A 17269-nucleotide genomic window follows, 5' to 3' on the forward strand; every position below is an offset into this window, starting at 1 on the left:
AATGAAACACAACTCCAGACATGTTTGTGATGAGGAAACAGAAAAATTAGTGATGTGGGCCCTTTAAGTTCAGCTGACAACAACCATCCTTTTTACATTTACTTGTACCAACTTGTATCACTTTTAGAAGCGATTATGAATAATAATTTAACCTTAGTTTATCTGTACTGACAGAGGCTCATGTGGAAAGGTCTAGTGATTACAGAGACATTAAACAAGGTCAACAAAACAGCAAATTCCACCTGAGAATCTGACGTGTCCTATAACCTGTCATTCTGCTGATTGTGAGCGCAACAAATCATATCTCCTTTATGCCACCGTTCAAAACAATGAAATATGCAAATGATAAAACATGTTTTTATTAATTTTAACGTTCAGCTGTTAAGACAAAGGGAAACTAAGCAGACAGAATCTTGAGTCATTCAACAGATTTAACATTAGAACCAAAATAAGGACAGAAACGTTTAATTAGGGCCACAAGTTTAAACCACTGCATGTATCATTTCTAGGGCGTTCTTAGGAGTTACAAAAAAAAAGCACATTTGTTTTAAAAATATGTTTTAACCAAAATCCACGCTGACGGCAAAATCAAAGATTTCATTTCAATATTTCACTTTCTTGCTCCTGACATGAAAAGATGCACAAAAACCAAAACGTTATTACAAAAATGCAAAAGAAGTCACTCAAACTAGTTGTAATCCCACACGTTGACGTTGTAGGAGCGCTGGAAACATGGAAAACCAAATAAACATCACTCAAAAATGCTTTATTTCTTTTTTCCTCAAAAAGCTTGTTTACAGGGCCTTGGTTTCTACTCTGTAAAGCAAGCCAACATGTAAAATACAACCCTTACAATACAATAGAATCAAAACAGGTACCAAAAAGTACAGTAAAATGTTCACTTCCAAAAAGGAAATGAGAGGAAACATCACAACACGGACAGGGAGGAGGAAAAAAAACAAAACTAAAATTAAACTTAAAAAAGGTGAAAAACAAAGAGACATGGTTAAGTTACATTTGGGTTGGCTCTGTACAAATGGTCTTCTGTCATAAAAAGAGGTCTGTCAGTCCCAGTGGAGTCCTGAAAAAAGGCAAAAACAAATCGGACTTTAGCATTAGGCTCAACAATAACAAGCTTAAAGGTTCTACATTACACAAAATGGATTCTTGTGAGCTTTAAGCCATGTTATAAACCAGGATTACTCAAACGTGTGAACAAAACAAAACAACTCCGGGTATGTTTTTGAGGAGGTAACAGCATTATCAGTCTGTCTACATCTCCAAATAATTCCAAAATGCTCTGTTCCACCTTGTGATGTTATGAAGTGGTAGTTTAAGTTAACAGCTCCTTTTACCTTTAGTTCAACAGAGATGACCAGTTGCTGCTAACCCTGTAGTTTAAACCAATACAAGAATCCCATGCATTTCAGAACATGTTTGTAAAGGTCTAAAAGTCTCTCAGATGTTACTGCTCTAGGAGTTATACAAAAAGTAGAATTTTGTTCAAATTATTCAAATTGCAACACGAGTCAGACAAATTGAAATTCAATTTTCTTCCAAAATTGTGCACCCCCATCATGTTGATCTTCTGCACATGTGTTTTTTAGGAAGCAGTGGTTTGACAGTGAGACCATTCACCAGCTATAGTAATACAGACTGTTTTGTGTCCTTAGGCAAGACACTCCATCCACCATACCTACGATTAATGTGGTGTGATTCAGCAGTGGTCAGAAGAGGGGCCGATGAGCACTTGTTTTTTTTTTTTTCTCCTAAAGATTGTATTCGTTAAAACAGCACTTTCTGACAATATTAAACCACTGCCCAGATCAGATATTTTTTGTATTGATTAACACTGATGCAACAGACTGATTCTTTTCTGTTACGTTTTGTGCTGAGAGCTGATTGGCTGTCAGGGCAGCCTACGTGCTTCACTTCTGTGTGAAAAAAACTGTTCTAAAGCTGTGAATGCGTCTGTCACATTACCAGTTTGCAGTTTTCAAAGGGTTTGAGAAAGATGCGGGTCAGTTAGGTAATCTACTTTTACGGTTTGAAAATTGTGGACCCCAACTTTGAGGAGGGAAACCAAAACAGCTTCAATATTGAACATGACGCTTATAGAAAATGGTGCATCATTTTGTAAAACATCTGGGACAAGAACAAGTAAATGTCAATGGCTGTAGTCCATTTGTATTAGTCGACTAATCGTTTTATTTATATTCTAAGGATTTATATGGGACAACAGCAGAAAGGAGAAGTGAGTTAGCTTTGGTATTTATATGTAAAAAGGCAGATTAAACTCATGACTTACAAGTTCAATCTGTCTTTATATAAATACATTGTTTCCTTGTATTTTTTTTCTGTATAAATAGTACTCCCCCTGCAGGTGTGGTCTTGAGAGTGCAGTTTGAGTCAGATACACGGATGCGTAACAGAGTTTTTACCACACCCCCCTTTTTGTTAACTGATCTGCAGGGCACGTGTTTTGTCGACTGGAGCACTAGATGGTTCTGTTCCACTTCAAACTCACATGTGGTGATACTGACCTCGCGCAGACTTAGTACGGCCGGTATCCGCTCTGGTGACGTCGTGGAGTTTTGCCGTAACTCGCACTTCCTTGGTCTGAAACACAAACAGAATATTTAATATCAGGCATCATTTTCACAATTTTCAAAAAGACAGATTCTATATAGAGACTTCCAAACTGTCGCTGTCCAAGGTACTTTCTGAACACAAGGGTACTGTTGGCTGTTTGTCACATCAATTTTCATCATTCACAAAGTTTAAAAAAACAAAAACATTTAAAAATCAAGTCGTATTAAAAAATCTATTGTATTCATTTCAGTTGTTTATAATTTATGGGAATAGAGTAAAAACACATGATTAAAAAAAAAAAAGTTTTGCTTCAATTATATTAATTTTTAAAAATACAATTTTATATTGTACGGGCAATCAGGTACTAACACTCAATACAGATTACGCCATCGTAAAGATAACTCATGCTTTTTAAAGTAATAGAATGCAATTTTCATATACAAAATAATAAGACTTTATAGTACTTTTGTTACATTACCAGGAGGTCGTATATTCATTCTGATAAAAGCTCAAATACAAACTAAAACTCCTCAAGAAAGGTTCATTTCCTGTGAATATGACTTTTTTTAGTATCTAAAGCTGCTCAAATGAGTTTCTAGTTTCGATACTAGTTTAGTATCTAATAGTATCATATTTTTGATACTTTATTCACAATTACTTAACAGGATTGTCAAAATGTAAAATCCTGATGTCCTACAGTTACCAATCTATTGAACAAAAGGTAAAACGTAGCTGTTGACTTGAAAACTACTGCTTCATGACATCACAAGGTGGAGCAGAGCATTTTCAGCTTTGGGGAGGCAGAGAGCCTAACAATTCAGGATTACTTACTCAAAATGTGTGAATGAAACAAAACAACTTCAGGTATGTTTTTGTTGAGGCAACAACAGCATGGCTTAAAGGTCCTATATTATACAAAAGTGATTCTTGTGAGCTTTAAGTGGCGTACCATAGTCATGTCCTTGCCCATAGTAAGAGTAGTCATATCCTCCATATCCTCCATAACCGCCATAACCACCTCCATATCCGCCGTAGCCTCCTCCGTACCCGCCTCCATAGCCCCCTCCGTAGCCGCCACCGTACCCTCCGTAGCTCTGGTTCCAGCCCTGGCCTGAAATAAGATAAAGATAAGTTTAAAATTAGTAAAAGAAACCAACGTAACACATGAAACATAAGGCTGCACAATTAGGGAAAAATATCAAATTGTGATTTTTCAGACAAGCGCTGTGACTGTGACTGGATTTACGATTTATGCTTTAACAATAGAATTCTGTTATAAGTTCACATTTTAAATGCATCAACTGACCATTTCCAAAACTGAAATATGCACAAAAGTTAAATTTTGGAGACATTGGATCCATTGACTTCATTTCCTAGAGACTGATGCCTTAACCACAATTGTCACCAATCTAACCTTAACCCCAACTTTAACCCAAATAAACTTAGTCTATTTTGCAAAATTACTTGAAATATTTATGCCACTACAAGTAGGGATGGAACAGTTAGAATTTCAAGACCTCATGAGACAATTCTCTAGAAAATGAATGCCAATGCAGTGTCTCCAAAACAATAAACTTGCATATTTCAGTTTAGAAAGTGGTCAGTTCATATTCAAAGTTCACATTTTAAACATGTCCAGAAGAATCACTAGAAAAAATATATGAGCCGACAAATTAATACAAGAATTTCAGAAGATGTTTGAGCAGATCTAAACTATAAGTTTAGCAGTTTTTATGCAGAATAAGATTATCTTGTTTGTAGAGGAAATTTTGGTACTTTGTGATTTGCCAGTTGCATCCATTCAAATTGTGATTTTGATTTAATTGCATTTAATCTTGCAGCTCTAATATAAGTGTTTGAAATGAATCTGACCTCCACCCCGGCCGCCTCCTCGCCCTCCATAGCCTCCGCGTTGCTGCTGGTACTGCTCCTTCGGCTGGGCGCGTTTCAACTCACACTGGAAAGAAAAATACATACAATTATGCTATGGTTGTATTGGCAGTTAATACCCCATAGAAATGTAATACCCCCTCTTTAAAAACAAATACAATTATCTGAGGCTTCACTTTTTTCTAATAATACCACATTTTGAATCAAAAATATTTTTCCTCAAAGGTAATTGGGTAGGCAGGGGAAAAAGTATTTTGAGAGAAAGGACATCTTGAATATAGAAGAATAAAGATTACTCAAACATGCTTCACTAAATACTACTTCAGAGGGTTAAAGTAAACAACATGGTTAAAAGCTCTGAAAAGTCGTTTTGCAGAATGTCTCCTTTTACCATATAAAAATGCCCAACTATGATAAAGAGCACCACAAGTATAACAAAAATAAAAGGTTCTCCACTAGCGTAAAAGTGTGACGTACTAGAAAATACTAGTACTACTAATAAATGTGTCGAACGTCTGTCTCTCCTCTCTCTCATCTTTATGTTCAAGTCCTCATACTCACCGTTCTTCCTTCGATGGAGTGGTACTTCTTCTCCAGACACTTTTTGACGCAGGCCTCGTCTTTAAATGTGACGAAGATGAAGCCTCTGCGTTTCTGTGTTTTAGTGTCCACTGGAAGTTCAACAGACTCCAGCTGAAAGGAAATATGGAAAAGGTTTTAACAACTGCACAAAGAGGGTGAAAAATATAGATAGTTATGAATACATAGTAAACATTTCAAACTTTTATAAAGTTGCATACAAAAACAGATACTGAGTGTACATGTTTGTGTATATGCCGTAGACTGTATATATAAGTGGAGTAAGTAAGTCACCCACAGCGTTCAGCTCCAAATGAAGCTCATCGATGCGAGCAGTTATTGTGGCTAATCTGGAGCCCAGTTGCATTTGTAATTTCCAGCGTGAAACCAAAGAGACAATCTGTTGCAGGTACACGCTCCTTCCCGCCGTGCTTTTTTGGCAGTGGGCAGGTGCTTAACAACGCTGTCAATAAAACCTGTTGCTAACGCTAGTGGGAGCGACCTCAGGGAAAGAAGGCAGCTCATAGGTCTATTATTAATGTTCATATCATAATTTAAAAACAAAACCCCATGATCACGTAGAGCTGGTTAAAGCAAACAATTTAAGACTAGAATGATGAGCCTGACCACAGCAGTTACAGAGAGATAGGCCACCATTTTTCAATAGAAAGTGAACGAGAGCCAGAGTCAATGGAGCCAAATCGTGCCCATGCTCTTCCCATTTAGAATGTGCCGGTTAGTGGGCCAACTATGTCCATTCATATATATACGGTCTATGGTATATACACGATACACAGGCCTTATACACACCTCTCCGTACGTCTCAAAGTATTCCCTGATTTTATCTTCTGTCGTCTCTGGTTTCATGCCTCCAACAAAGATCTTCTTCATCCCCTCTTTCTTTATGGCGATGGCTCGTTTAGGGTCGATCTGACGTCCGTCCAGTTTGTGCTCCTTCACCTCCAAAACCTAAAATAAAAGACAACATTCACCAACATTACACTCACAAAAGTAACCATCTAAGCCAGGGGTGTCCAAATTTTTATCACCAAAGTCCGTATATAGAAAGATATTTGAAGCGGAGGGCCACAGATTGGTGGTCAATACTGTGAAATATTCAGATGAATCCATCATCAGCATTAATTTTGTGATTTCGTGTCCCGTTTATGATTGAATAGTATCACCACTTGGGCAATATGTAAAATATTTACAGAAATGCGAACACTGGCCAAAAAAGTTATAAACTATAATTGTGGAAGGACATGTCCAAAAATGTTCATCACAATATTAAAGATTTTTTTTTATTTTGGGCCAATTATATTACATGCTGTAGTGTTGCCACGATACTAAGATTTCAAACTTGATTTCGATACCAAGGAATAGACTCGATACTCAATACAAGTGATAATCTCTACTCTACACAATAGAATGTGATTTTAAATCAGTACTTTTGCATATTACCATGTGTTTTATATCTGTGTAATCCCTCAGTCGTCCACGTAGGTTCCATAGTAGTCCATCGGCGTATACTGGTCTATGAAGTCTTATACTTGTTCTGATACAGCTCAAGATCCTTCTAAAGCTATGGTATTCAGAAAGGTTCATTTCTGTCCTGTGAATGTGACTTTAGTATCAATACCTGGTCAAATGAGTAATCTAGTTCTAGTATCTATTAGCATCATATTTTTGATACCTTTGACAGATAATGTCAACAGTGATTAGAAGGACATGTTTTTAGGGCTGCACTATTAACTGCAATCGAATTGAAATTAATTTGAATGGATGCAATTAGCTAATCACCAAGGCAATTTTTAAGTACCATAAGTTTATTCAACAAACTGTCAGTTTTTCCAAATAGGAAGTGAGCGTGAGATTCAGATCGTTCAGCCTTTGTGACCTCAGTTGACTACAGCCCTTTTCGCCCACTCACCTTTTCAACGCTGGCTGCGTCTTTGAACAGGACAAAGCCGAAGCCCCGGGAGCGGCCGGAGTTGGGTTCTCCTTTGATGGTGCAGTCCGTCACTTCCCCAAACTTGGAGAAATAATCCTTCAGGTCTTTTTTACTCGTGTCCCAACTCAGGCCGCCCACAAACATTTTACTGTCAACACAAAACAAAGTCCAGTAAGTCCAATAGCAGGTATACAGATCAGGAATAAATTACCCACTAATATACTCTGATCACTGCTGCCTTAAATCATTTTGGTCAAATGGAACCAGGAAACACTTTAGAAAGTACAGTATGTAACTTTCTGGAGGTGGCATGCCACCTGCATGATTGGGAATATAAAGTAAAAACTTTTTACATAAAGCCACAGTATGTGACTAAAAAGCTACACACAGTGGCTTTAATCTAGGGACTGGAACAATAATTGCTATCAAATCAAAAATGCAATTTTAAAAAGAGTGCAATCAAACCATATTCATTAAAACCACAGGCCCTGTGGTTTAGACCTCTACACGTTTCTGAAATAAATGCGATTCCCGTTCAGCTTTAGGTAGTGCCAATATTGATATCTATGAAAACATCCCCAATAGCACAGATTGTATTAGAAATACATTTTGGTACAAGTAAAAATTTTTTTCCTCTAATGAAAATTGGGCAAGTAACTATGCTTACACTCTTATAATATACTAAGTGCCTTATAGACGTTTTTCTCTTTTAAGTGCCCCATACGCATGTTGAAATTTGAAGTGGGGACATAATCACTGTGGAGCGCACACACTAACCCTGCGTCTTCCTCGGTTTTGCTGGCGTCGATCTTGTTTCCGTCGTCATTGTCCTCCGCCATGGCCTCGGCTCCATTCTCGTCCTCTGCTCCATTCTGATCCGACGTCTCCATCAACAGGGTCTCAGAGTCGGCCATTTTGTCAAGACTGCTCCTAAAGAGGCTGAACAGAGGGGACAAGGTTAGTGTTAGGAAGTGATCAAGTAGCTTTGGTTGCCACTGTAACATTTTATCTTCTGCAGCTATAAAAAACTTTTTTGCTGAAAAAACTTTAGATAAAAAAAAAACAAAAAAACCCCATCTCCTACAGCTTTATATACTTCTGCCAGCATGTTTGCCTGGGATCCAGAATTCACACTTCTTCAATACTTTATGAAGATGTGAGTCTGGTCACCGGTGAATCCCAGATGGGTGTTATTGCCAGGTGGATTAGCGAATCAGAGACAGGCATGGTCTGTCCATATCAGGGAAAAAAGGAAAAAAATATCACAGGAGGATCTGGATTTGCCAGGCAACTAACATGTACCCCCCACAACTACCCCAAAACATTTTCCTAACCCTAACCATAGCCAGTTTCCCAATTTAAATGCTTTGTTTTGAAACACACGTTTCAAAACAAAGCATCACCTTTATATCAAATCACATTAATTGAAGAGTTGTGTTTTTCCTCTCCTGAGATTGTGTGAAATAGCTATGTAATAGGGCTGTGAATCTTGATCAAAATGTGATGGAGGCAAATGGCAACTCACAAAGGCTGTTCTTTTTGAAGTACCAGAATTTCCTTCATAAACAAAATCTCCTGTCTTATTCTGTATAAAAACTGCTACCCCTGTAATTTAGATCTGTACAAACATGTTCTGAAATGTGATCATTGTATTAGTTTGTCAGTTCACATTTCAGTCTTTCTCAGTTTCTCTGGACGGCTTTAACTGTGAACTCTGAACATATCTAATCCGAATGCTTGCCTGAAAAATCACAACAACTTTGAAAATGGCGTGGCAATTTTTTTCATTAAAATGGGGTAGAAGTAAAGCAAAGTTTAGTTTATGATATTTTTTTATAGCAACTCCCTGCCTTCAATTTTGTAATACTAAAACTAGTACTGTAAGTAGATACTCATTTTAGCAAGTATCAACAATAAAAGTCACATTCACAGGACAGAACTGAACCTTTCCTGAATAGCTTTAGAATGATCTTGAACTCTATTAAAACAAGTATAAGACCACATGGACTAGTATATGCCTATTAACCACTATGAAACCTACCGACAGAATACAGTTAAAAGGCCACATGGTAGTATAAAAGAAAGTACTATTATTTAATATTGAAAATCACATTATATTATGTTTTTTTTAAATTATTATTATTATCATTGTGGTATAAGAATTGGAATTTTACTAACTCCAACATGTAACATAATTCGCCCAAAGTAAGTTTTTTTTTTTTTTTTTTATTCATATTTTGATAGATTCCTATTCTATGATTTCAATGATTACAAAGTTGAAGATCAAAGATTAGATTTAAGTTTAATAAGTTTTGATGTTCAGTCCCATTAATGTAGTACAAAGCTGGACAAAAATACTCTTTTCCAAAACAGTTGTGGATGCATAACTTTGCATAGTCGAGGATTTGTCCACATTGCAAACAGGAAAAAGGAGCAGCCCTCTGTCCTTTCAACTCTGTAAACAACGTGCAATCTCCAAAACCATTAATCCAGCCATTCATTGAAGCCAAAAATACAAATTAAAAATAAAAATATCGGACCAAATTGCTACAAAAGCTTCATAACGCAAATATGCGTGCAGACAAAGAGGAATCGGTCGTAATTTAGCCGTGGGACAGCGCAGAGTTTGATGAGTTGATAAGGCTAATAAACAGCGGGCTAACAGAGGCTTAACATTTTAAGTGACCCGCGCTCGGCCAATGCAAAACCAGGCCGTGCAGCTAAAAACCGCTTTGTTTCAATAAAAAAAACTAATAATGTCCCACATACGCATATTAAAATACAGTTCAGCAAGATTTGAAATGATCCAAGTGATAAATTTGCTTGGAAATGATCGCAAATTGTTATAAAGCAATGAATTGGCTCGATGCTACCAATAGTTAGCTTCCGTAGCGGCTAACGTGGAAGCATTCACAAAATACTTGCGCTTTAAGTGAATATAGGGACAAAAACAAACAAGCTGCATATGTGTCGGCTTCTCTTCATTGATTAGGTGAAAATTAATAGTAAAATTGTGCTTACTATTGATTGAAATTTGTACAAAACGCCGGACTGCTGCTCAAAATGGACACGCTCCGAATTCGCCGCTAACTCGTGGCAAAATATATACGACCGGAAGGGAACAAAATCTGGACCCACGTCACAACAACGCTGTTTGCGATTGGCTGTCGGGGTTTACCTGGTCATCTTAAAGTGAATGTGATTGGTCGTGTAGTTGCTTTGGTCCAAACGCAACAAAAAGTCACATTTTGAGTTTCCGGTTCAGATTTTTCAAACATTTTGGACGTTTATTTATGTTTACAGTATAAAAATATATTTGAAATAGCTGCTGGCTCACCAACTAAACTCTCCCAATTTCATGTCACAAAAATTATCTTCCAATAACCACAAACACACTAGCAGTTACAGAAGATGGCTTTTCTCAAATTTTACTGGCTAAAATTAAAATATTAAGTACAGAAACTGTTGGCTTTAATGTAGTCAAAGAATCCAGCCGCACTTCACTGAAGTTATGAATGAGTCTATCCTCCAAGTAAACAAAAACAGCCATATCTGAACTGAAAGGACGCTTTTATTTCTTTTCATTGACAGCTCCACTTTACTTTATTCACATTTCCTTCAATTTTAGTTTAAAACATTTACATCAAGAGATTTTAAAACGTTACGTTTTACAGTTAAAAATATGCTTAAACAGCACTAAATTAAACCATTCAATAATTAAGTATTACTTTTTAAAGACAAAAAAACAACAACAAACTGTCACGACAAGAAAAACATAATTTTCCAAAGTGCACGAGCTGAGCGTTAGGACCGGGATTTGCTGACCCAGTGGTACTTATCCACCCTGGGCCCACTGAAGGTGAACGTGGCTCTGTACGACTTGAAGCTTTTCTGGTTTGAGAACTGTGGAGCCGGACCAGACGGAGGGGGCAAAGGTGGAAAGGCTTCCCCACAAAAGGGCTTCCTCTTTGGGTAAGTGAGCCAGGTCTGTGGGGCTCCAGGAGCAAACTTGCTGAACTGAAAACAGAAAAACAAGGTTACACCATCAGCGAGCTCAGGACAGAGTTTATTAAGCACTTGCAGGAATAGAATTTAAAATCTGAAAACAAAATTTGCAAGTATACTGGAAGTACTGAGTTAGGCTTTTTTCCCCCCGCACCACCTTTTTGATTGCAACAAAATCCCCAATTCCTAGGGTCTTAAGATTTGCAAAGACCAATGTGACTGCAATAAACAAACAAGCAAGATTGCTTATTTCTATCTGCAAACATTACCTCTTTGAAATTAGAGCATCATAACAACATGCAGGTTAATGTTTATTTATCAGGGACAAACTTGTTTCCAATACTAAGAATAGACTTGATACCAAATACAGATTCCAAAAAAAAATATATAATTTTGACAAAAACAAAACACATCAGATAATAGAATGACAAACAAATAGCAATTTCTTTTACTATGTGGTCTTATTAGTGTAATCTGTCTACATAGGTTCCATAGTGGTCCATGGGCATATACTAATCTCTGGTCTCATACTGATTCAGCTCAAGATCATTCTAAAGTCATTCAGGAAAGGTTCAGTTCTGTCCTGTGAATGTGTGTGTTTTTTTTTGTTTTTTTTAAGTAGTGACACCTGCTCAAATGAGTATCTAGTTTCGATACTAGGGTTCTCAAAAGTATTGAAAAATCAGATAATCGATGCTAAAAGTAACATACTGTTGGGTGCGTTAGATTCACTCACCCTGTACACGCTGTTGGGGTTGCTGACTGTGGGAATGGTCTTGGGCTCGGGGTTGTTGGATGGTGTGGGGGTGGGGCAAACGCTAGATTGGTTGCTGCTGTTACTGCTTATGCTCAGACTTAGCTCAACCCCTTCTTCCTCATCTGAAGAACTTCCTGATTGGATCTCGAGACTCGCCCGCTCCACGGCGTCATTGATACGCCGCGAGAACGCCCCATCTCCGTGGCGACTGCCATTCACCACTGACACGCAGAAGGGGGTGCTGTGCTCACCGTACCTGCAGACACAGGGAGCATTGGCCAAGACATTTTGATCACGGAGCCATACTCACCTGATCCAAGTCTGTGAGGGTGCCCCATAGCAGACTCCTTGGATTAGTTCAGATATTTGGGATAACAGGGTCATAATTATTTTCCACATGAATATACTAGTAGTAGAAAGAGGAATGAAAATTTGTACTCGAGTACAATATTACCCAAATGACTAAACATTTACTTAATTACAAATACTACTGCCAAAACTGTACTTAAAGTGAAAAGTGCACATGAAAAATACTCAAAAAGTAGTAAATATTCTAACAAGCATTTTAGACCACACATTTATACAAAACTTAATCCAAAAATTGTCATTCTAAACCACAGTCTACTTATTTTATGAGCTCTGGCCAATCAGAGCAGGCAATGCCGTTATGGGAGTCATCAGTACAGAAACCACTTTAATAGAAGTAACTCAGTATATATACTTTACGGATAGAGAATACACCCATAGAAATACAGTGGAAGAAGTTCTTAATCTTGTAGATATTGTGTTTAGCATTTTTGCTATACTGCATCTATGCTTTTATTTAATGTACATTTCCTAATGGGTTCACTTAACAGCCCTCGAGATCTGTATGAATATGTTTTAATCTGAGTTTTAAATAAGTTTTAAATGCAGTGATATTGATAATTGTTCTGGTTTCTGGTCAAGAATGACACAATAACTGTAGAGTTTGAATGTGCTCCATGTCACTACACATGAGCCGGTTAAGTTTGGGCTCTGACCTGCAGGACACCTCTCCAGGGTCCACCCACACAGTGAGCTCCAGAGGCAGCCCCAGGTCCTGGTACTGCACCAGGCTGCGCTCACAGGCCTGCTGCAGGATGGGGTCCCTGAGGCGGGTGCGGTTCATGCGCAAACACCTGAGACACAAAACAGGGTCAGAGGTAAGAGACATTCAGACTGGTCATGTAGACTTTATTTCTTGAAATAAATGTATTGAAGACTTAAACACCGCCACAAGCTATTTATGGATGTCAGAGAGGTGAAAGAAATCATGTGACAAACTGATGATTTTTGATAAGATTTCAAATCTAATCACTCCTGTTGCTGCACATAGAAACCAGAGCATTTGAAGAGGGTCAAATGCAGAGAATTACATTTTTCAATGGACAAACGTTTCTGAACAATGAAGTAGGCCACGGTCGCGCGCACGCGCAAACGACAGCGTGGTGCGTTCACTGACCTGTAGGCCTGTCCTTTAGAGGGTGCGTTTGGGTGCCAGTGGTTTTTATAGTTCTCAAACAGCACGGATGTGAGCGCCACTGCGAACCGGTCCCTGTCATCATTGTCCAAAGCTCCGTATCTTTTCACGAGCCTCGCGAGGAAGAACACAGCGGCGGCGATCTCCTCCTTCATGTCTGCGCGCAAAACTCACGCGAATAGCGATTAAAATCAATTAAAACAGGTAAAGTAGGAAAACCCTACAAAACAAACTACTAAAACAAAGACAGATCAGGGAAACATGTCCGCGCCCGTGACTGCGGAATTCTCCAAACAGGAGCTAAAAGAGGCGCTCCTGCAGCGGGGCGTGCGCGGGGCGGGGCGTGTTAAATGAGCTCAGGTGCGCACACACGGAGCACACCTGACGTTAATGAGTCTAACAAGCGTGGGACAAGACAGCTTTGACATATCGGTTTTTTTTTGCAACTAACGTCCAAATTAGCAGTGCAAATTACGCGTGGATATCAGAGCAGTCTATTTTATTTGGCTTTTCACGGAATTTAACGGGAATACAGGATTATTAATCACCGGACAGCTAGAAACTGTTTTAGTGTTGATACTTAGGCAGTACTTTGACAGTCAATTGTTTTATTAGGTAAATACCGTATTTATTATCTTCATTATTCCTAACTGATATACCCTAAACACAGATATAATTTGGAACTTGCCACTGCAGCATGTCTCTATGCACATGGATAAATCCATACATCAGAATATTCCAACCAAAGCAATAATGTTGCCATGGAGAGAAGGATGTTGTCCACCAGAAATGTTACAGTCCACCTTAAATCATACCGTTTACTGCTCAGTGGGCACAGAATGCCTCTTAAACTTTGCACTTTTATTTATAAACTGTATTGGTCTCAGTGCTGAAAATGCTGTTTTTATGGACTTGGTCCTCTGGACAAATACAGAAATTCTCTACGGGTGCTCTGTTGCTTTTCCAAATGGTGGATCTTAATTACTATCCAAGGTTAAAGTATATTACCTGCATTAGACCCATCCTTCAGTGTATCTGAGTTAAACATGTCATGAGCAGCATACAGCCCATCTTCTGATCTTGAGCAAGACTTTGTCAGGATTGAAGGATTTGACCTATTTTGTATGTTTTGGTGGAGTGTCTGGTTGTGTCATGAAAATGGTATTGTCTAGATTGTTCCACAGTACAGTTTTAAACATATTCTTCTTGCATTTATTAGTTCAGTTATTGGCAGTTTCATGACTAGAAAATAACTCCTTTGCTCCATACTCACTTTAAATGCTGGCTAATATTTTGAAAAAAAAAACAAAAACTTGCAAAATTAAGGCATATTAATCCACACATTATTTAATTCTTTCAAAGTGACTCAAGCAGAAATAGACCAGTGATACACAAAAGCACTCATAAATACAAAAAAGTCAACAGTGCGCCTTGAATGTAGGGGGCGCTATAGACAAAAGTACAGGTAAAAAAAAAATGGTTTGTATCCTCTTTCTGAAAATAAGAAAGGTAACTATAAATAAAAATATATGGTATTTCATTTATAAATTACAGCAGAACAAACATTCAAATAAAAAGTTTTGGGGTCACATTATACAGCAATTGGGATGTAACAATAACCAGAATATCGTATCGTATTGCCAAAAATATTACGGCTCTTCACACTATATCGAATTACAAGTCTGTTTGCTTAAATTCATTGTTATGTCATCAGCTAAAAAAAAAACTTATATATATAGACCATGAACTTTTGCTCTGTTTCAGTGCAAACTAACTTATTAAAGAAGGGACATTACGTGCCAATGTATAACATATTTAGATCACCATGTTTCCTTATATTGTTTTGAAAATGCTATATTCGCTGTGCATACTGCTAATGAAGCTACTGTACATCACATCAGGTTTGTGAAGTTGTTGTGTACAGAGTTGTATCATGCATTTGTATATTTATGGAGAATTGTCTTGTGGGAGCATGGGTGACATAGACTTGTGAGCTGAGTATTGAACAGAATCTTACAGCTAACCGTAAAAAGGGTTTGAATAGTGCTCGAGAGGAATCAGTAGATTACTTAAACATCCATGAATGACGTCTAAAACCTCTTCAAGCATGTTTTTGATTGAGGAACAATGTTATAACATGCCTGGAATCTCGAGAGACGATTTTGCGTAATATCCCCTCTTTAAGTGCTAATTCCAAAGGCTTATCAAACCATTTTAAAAGGAAAGGAAGAACCAAATTCACAATTTTGTTAGCCTCCACAAAATACCGCAATAAATATTGCACCATGAGATGCATATTGAGAAAATAGCGTACCAAGAGGTTTGGATATTGTAATATCCCTACAAATGAACACAATGTGTTAATGACAATGTGTTAATTTGTACATTTGCCCATACTGTAAAAAATACATTCAAAACATTAACATAAATATTGGGGACAGTAGATTCCATTAACAAAAAGTGTGCTTCAATAACATTCTAAATTGGCAAAACAAATTTGTTTTTATACATAGTTTTTAAGTAAAGATAAAATGATAAGGAAAAAAAAAGTTTGAATTGACTTTGTAACTTACTACACAAATAAAAGCAACTTCAGAAACTTCTTAATGGATAAGTTATGTAAAAGCTGGCTGAATCAAATATAGTAACATGTAAGACAACTTTAAAAATATTGATAGTTTGCAGCTGATGCGATCATTTCCTGGGGTTGTAAAGCTAACCAGAGGCACTGCTCTGTCTGAGATCCTGTTTCTCTAGACTTTAATCTAAGCTTTATTTTCAACACAATACAATCAAAGATTTAAGTTAGCAAGGACTACAACAGGTGACCTGATTTGTGCTGTTGAATGAGTCTCTCTCAAATAACATTACAAGCTAGCATTAGCCAACAGTTTTTCAGTTATTCACTCACCTTTTTTGTTCAAAATCAAACACGTAAACAGGACCATGAACACTTGTATTGATCACAGGTTCCTGAAAATGTGTAGCTTAAATCAATTAAATTTTTTTTTTCTTAAGTTTTCAGACCATGTTCACACTTTTCTAATGTGTGCATTGTATCAAGGTAACTGCTAAACATTCCACCATAGCGACACTTGTAGAACACCCCCAATGTGAACTCACTGCAAAGTATCAATAATAACATGCAAGATAAAAAACTTTAAGAATGTTTGGCCTGTCAGATACAGAGGTGGGCAGCACTTTTACTCAAGAACATTTATTTAAGTAATTTTTAAATTAAGTTTTCAAACCCGTATTACTCCTACTTGAGTAATATATTGTACAGCACTCTTACTTGAGTAAAAGTTGCGGTTACTCTTCCCACTGTGAGCAAGTTCACAAGTGACAAAAGCTTTATGTCGACAGTATGAGATTATGAACATTGAAAATTTCTTGCACCGCATGAAACACAAATGATTTAGTTTGCTTCATTTGTGTATATTCTTTGAAAGTCCAATTCCATTAAATTATAAATCAAATGTCCCGACAGTTACTCTTACAATTACTCTTACTTGAGTAGTACTCCCCAGCAGAGGACAATATTTTATTTTGGTGGACTTGCTGCCTAAAAAATGCGAATAAAGCTTTACTTGAACACTGAAGTGCAAAGAGATAATTGCACAAAATATGATTACACAGCACTTATAGGTGTGTAGTAAAACAGGGCTGTGGGTGAGTCTGTAGTAAATTTAAATGGCAGAATCTAGGTTCCACATTTCGGTCCATAAATATCGACAGAGCTTATCGGCCATCAGTTTCTCACCATCAGCATTGGCCATCTCTAAAATTTCTCCAACCACACCACAACATCTGCAGATGAACTAAAGCAAATGTGTATATCCACATCTCAATTAATTTTTTAAGTGGCGATGTCATCAGAAAACCCCATGTGAAATTAAATAAAGGTGACTAATTAAAAGTAGTTTTCCCCCTTTTTTTTATTTATTTATTTATTTTTTTTACAAACAATAAAATACCCCTCTAAAATAAAACA

General features: G+C 37.3%; 2 protein-coding genes across 2 annotated transcripts; both read right to left on the minus strand.

The window, feature by feature from the left end:
- Positions 1-753: 753 nt before the first annotated feature.
- Positions 754-10146, minus strand: LOC117381604 (heterogeneous nuclear ribonucleoprotein A/B-like). The gene is made up of 9 exons (XM_033978592.2): positions 10034-10146; positions 7790-7951; positions 6992-7160; positions 5872-6030; positions 5044-5175; positions 4465-4549; positions 3542-3703; positions 2544-2619; positions 754-1081 (listed from the first exon to the last, which is right to left on the minus strand). Exons 2-8 carry the CDS (start codon positions 7924-7926, stop codon positions 2555-2557), a joined length of 909 nt encoding a protein of 302 aa, XP_033834483.1. The 5' UTR covers positions 7927-7951; positions 10034-10146; the 3' UTR covers positions 754-1081; positions 2544-2554.
- Positions 10147-10563: 417 nt separating this feature from the next.
- On the minus strand, positions 10564-13617 carry btg4 (B-cell translocation gene 4). Its single transcript, XM_033978488.2, has 4 exons — positions 13258-13617; positions 12797-12934; positions 11754-12030; positions 10564-11029 (listed from the first exon to the last, which is right to left on the minus strand). Exons 1-4 carry the CDS (start codon positions 13428-13430, stop codon positions 10817-10819), a joined length of 801 nt encoding a protein of 266 aa, XP_033834379.1. The 5' UTR covers positions 13431-13617; the 3' UTR covers positions 10564-10816.
- Between the last annotated feature and the right edge of the window lie 3652 nt (positions 13618-17269).

The sequence above is a fragment of the Periophthalmus magnuspinnatus genome, chromosome 14 (genome assembly GCF_009829125.3).
Source record: "Periophthalmus magnuspinnatus isolate fPerMag1 chromosome 14, fPerMag1.2.pri, whole genome shotgun sequence".
NCBI classification, from domain to species: Eukaryota; Metazoa; Chordata; class Actinopteri; order Gobiiformes; family Gobiidae; genus Periophthalmus; species Periophthalmus magnuspinnatus.

Excerpts from the sequence above, each read along its gene's own strand:
- LOC117381604 (XM_033978592.2), bottom strand. The coding sequence starts at position 7,926 with ATGGCCGACTCTGAGACCCTGTTGATGGAGACGTCGGATCAGAATGGA. Across the intron at positions 5,176-5,871 it reads ACTTTGAGACGTACGGAGAG|CTGGAGTCTGTTGAACTTCC; the intron begins GTGTGTATAAGG and ends ATTTCCTTTCAG. Across the intron at positions 3,704-4,464 it reads AGGAGGCGGCCGGGGTGGAG|GCCAGGGCTGGAACCAGAGC; the intron begins GTCAGATTCATT and ends ATCTTATTTCAG.
- btg4 (XM_033978488.2), bottom strand. The coding sequence starts at position 13,430 with ATGAAGGAGGAGATCGCCGCCGCTGTGTTCTTCCTCGCGAGGCTCGTG. Across the intron at positions 12,935-13,257 it reads TCTAAAGGACAGGCCTACAG|GTGTTTGCGCATGAACCGCA; the intron begins GTCAGTGAACGC and ends TTTGTGTCTCAG. Across the intron at positions 12,031-12,796 it reads CCTGGAGAGGTGTCCTGCAG|GTACGGTGAGCACAGCACCC; the intron begins GTCAGAGCCCAA and ends CTGTGTCTGCAG.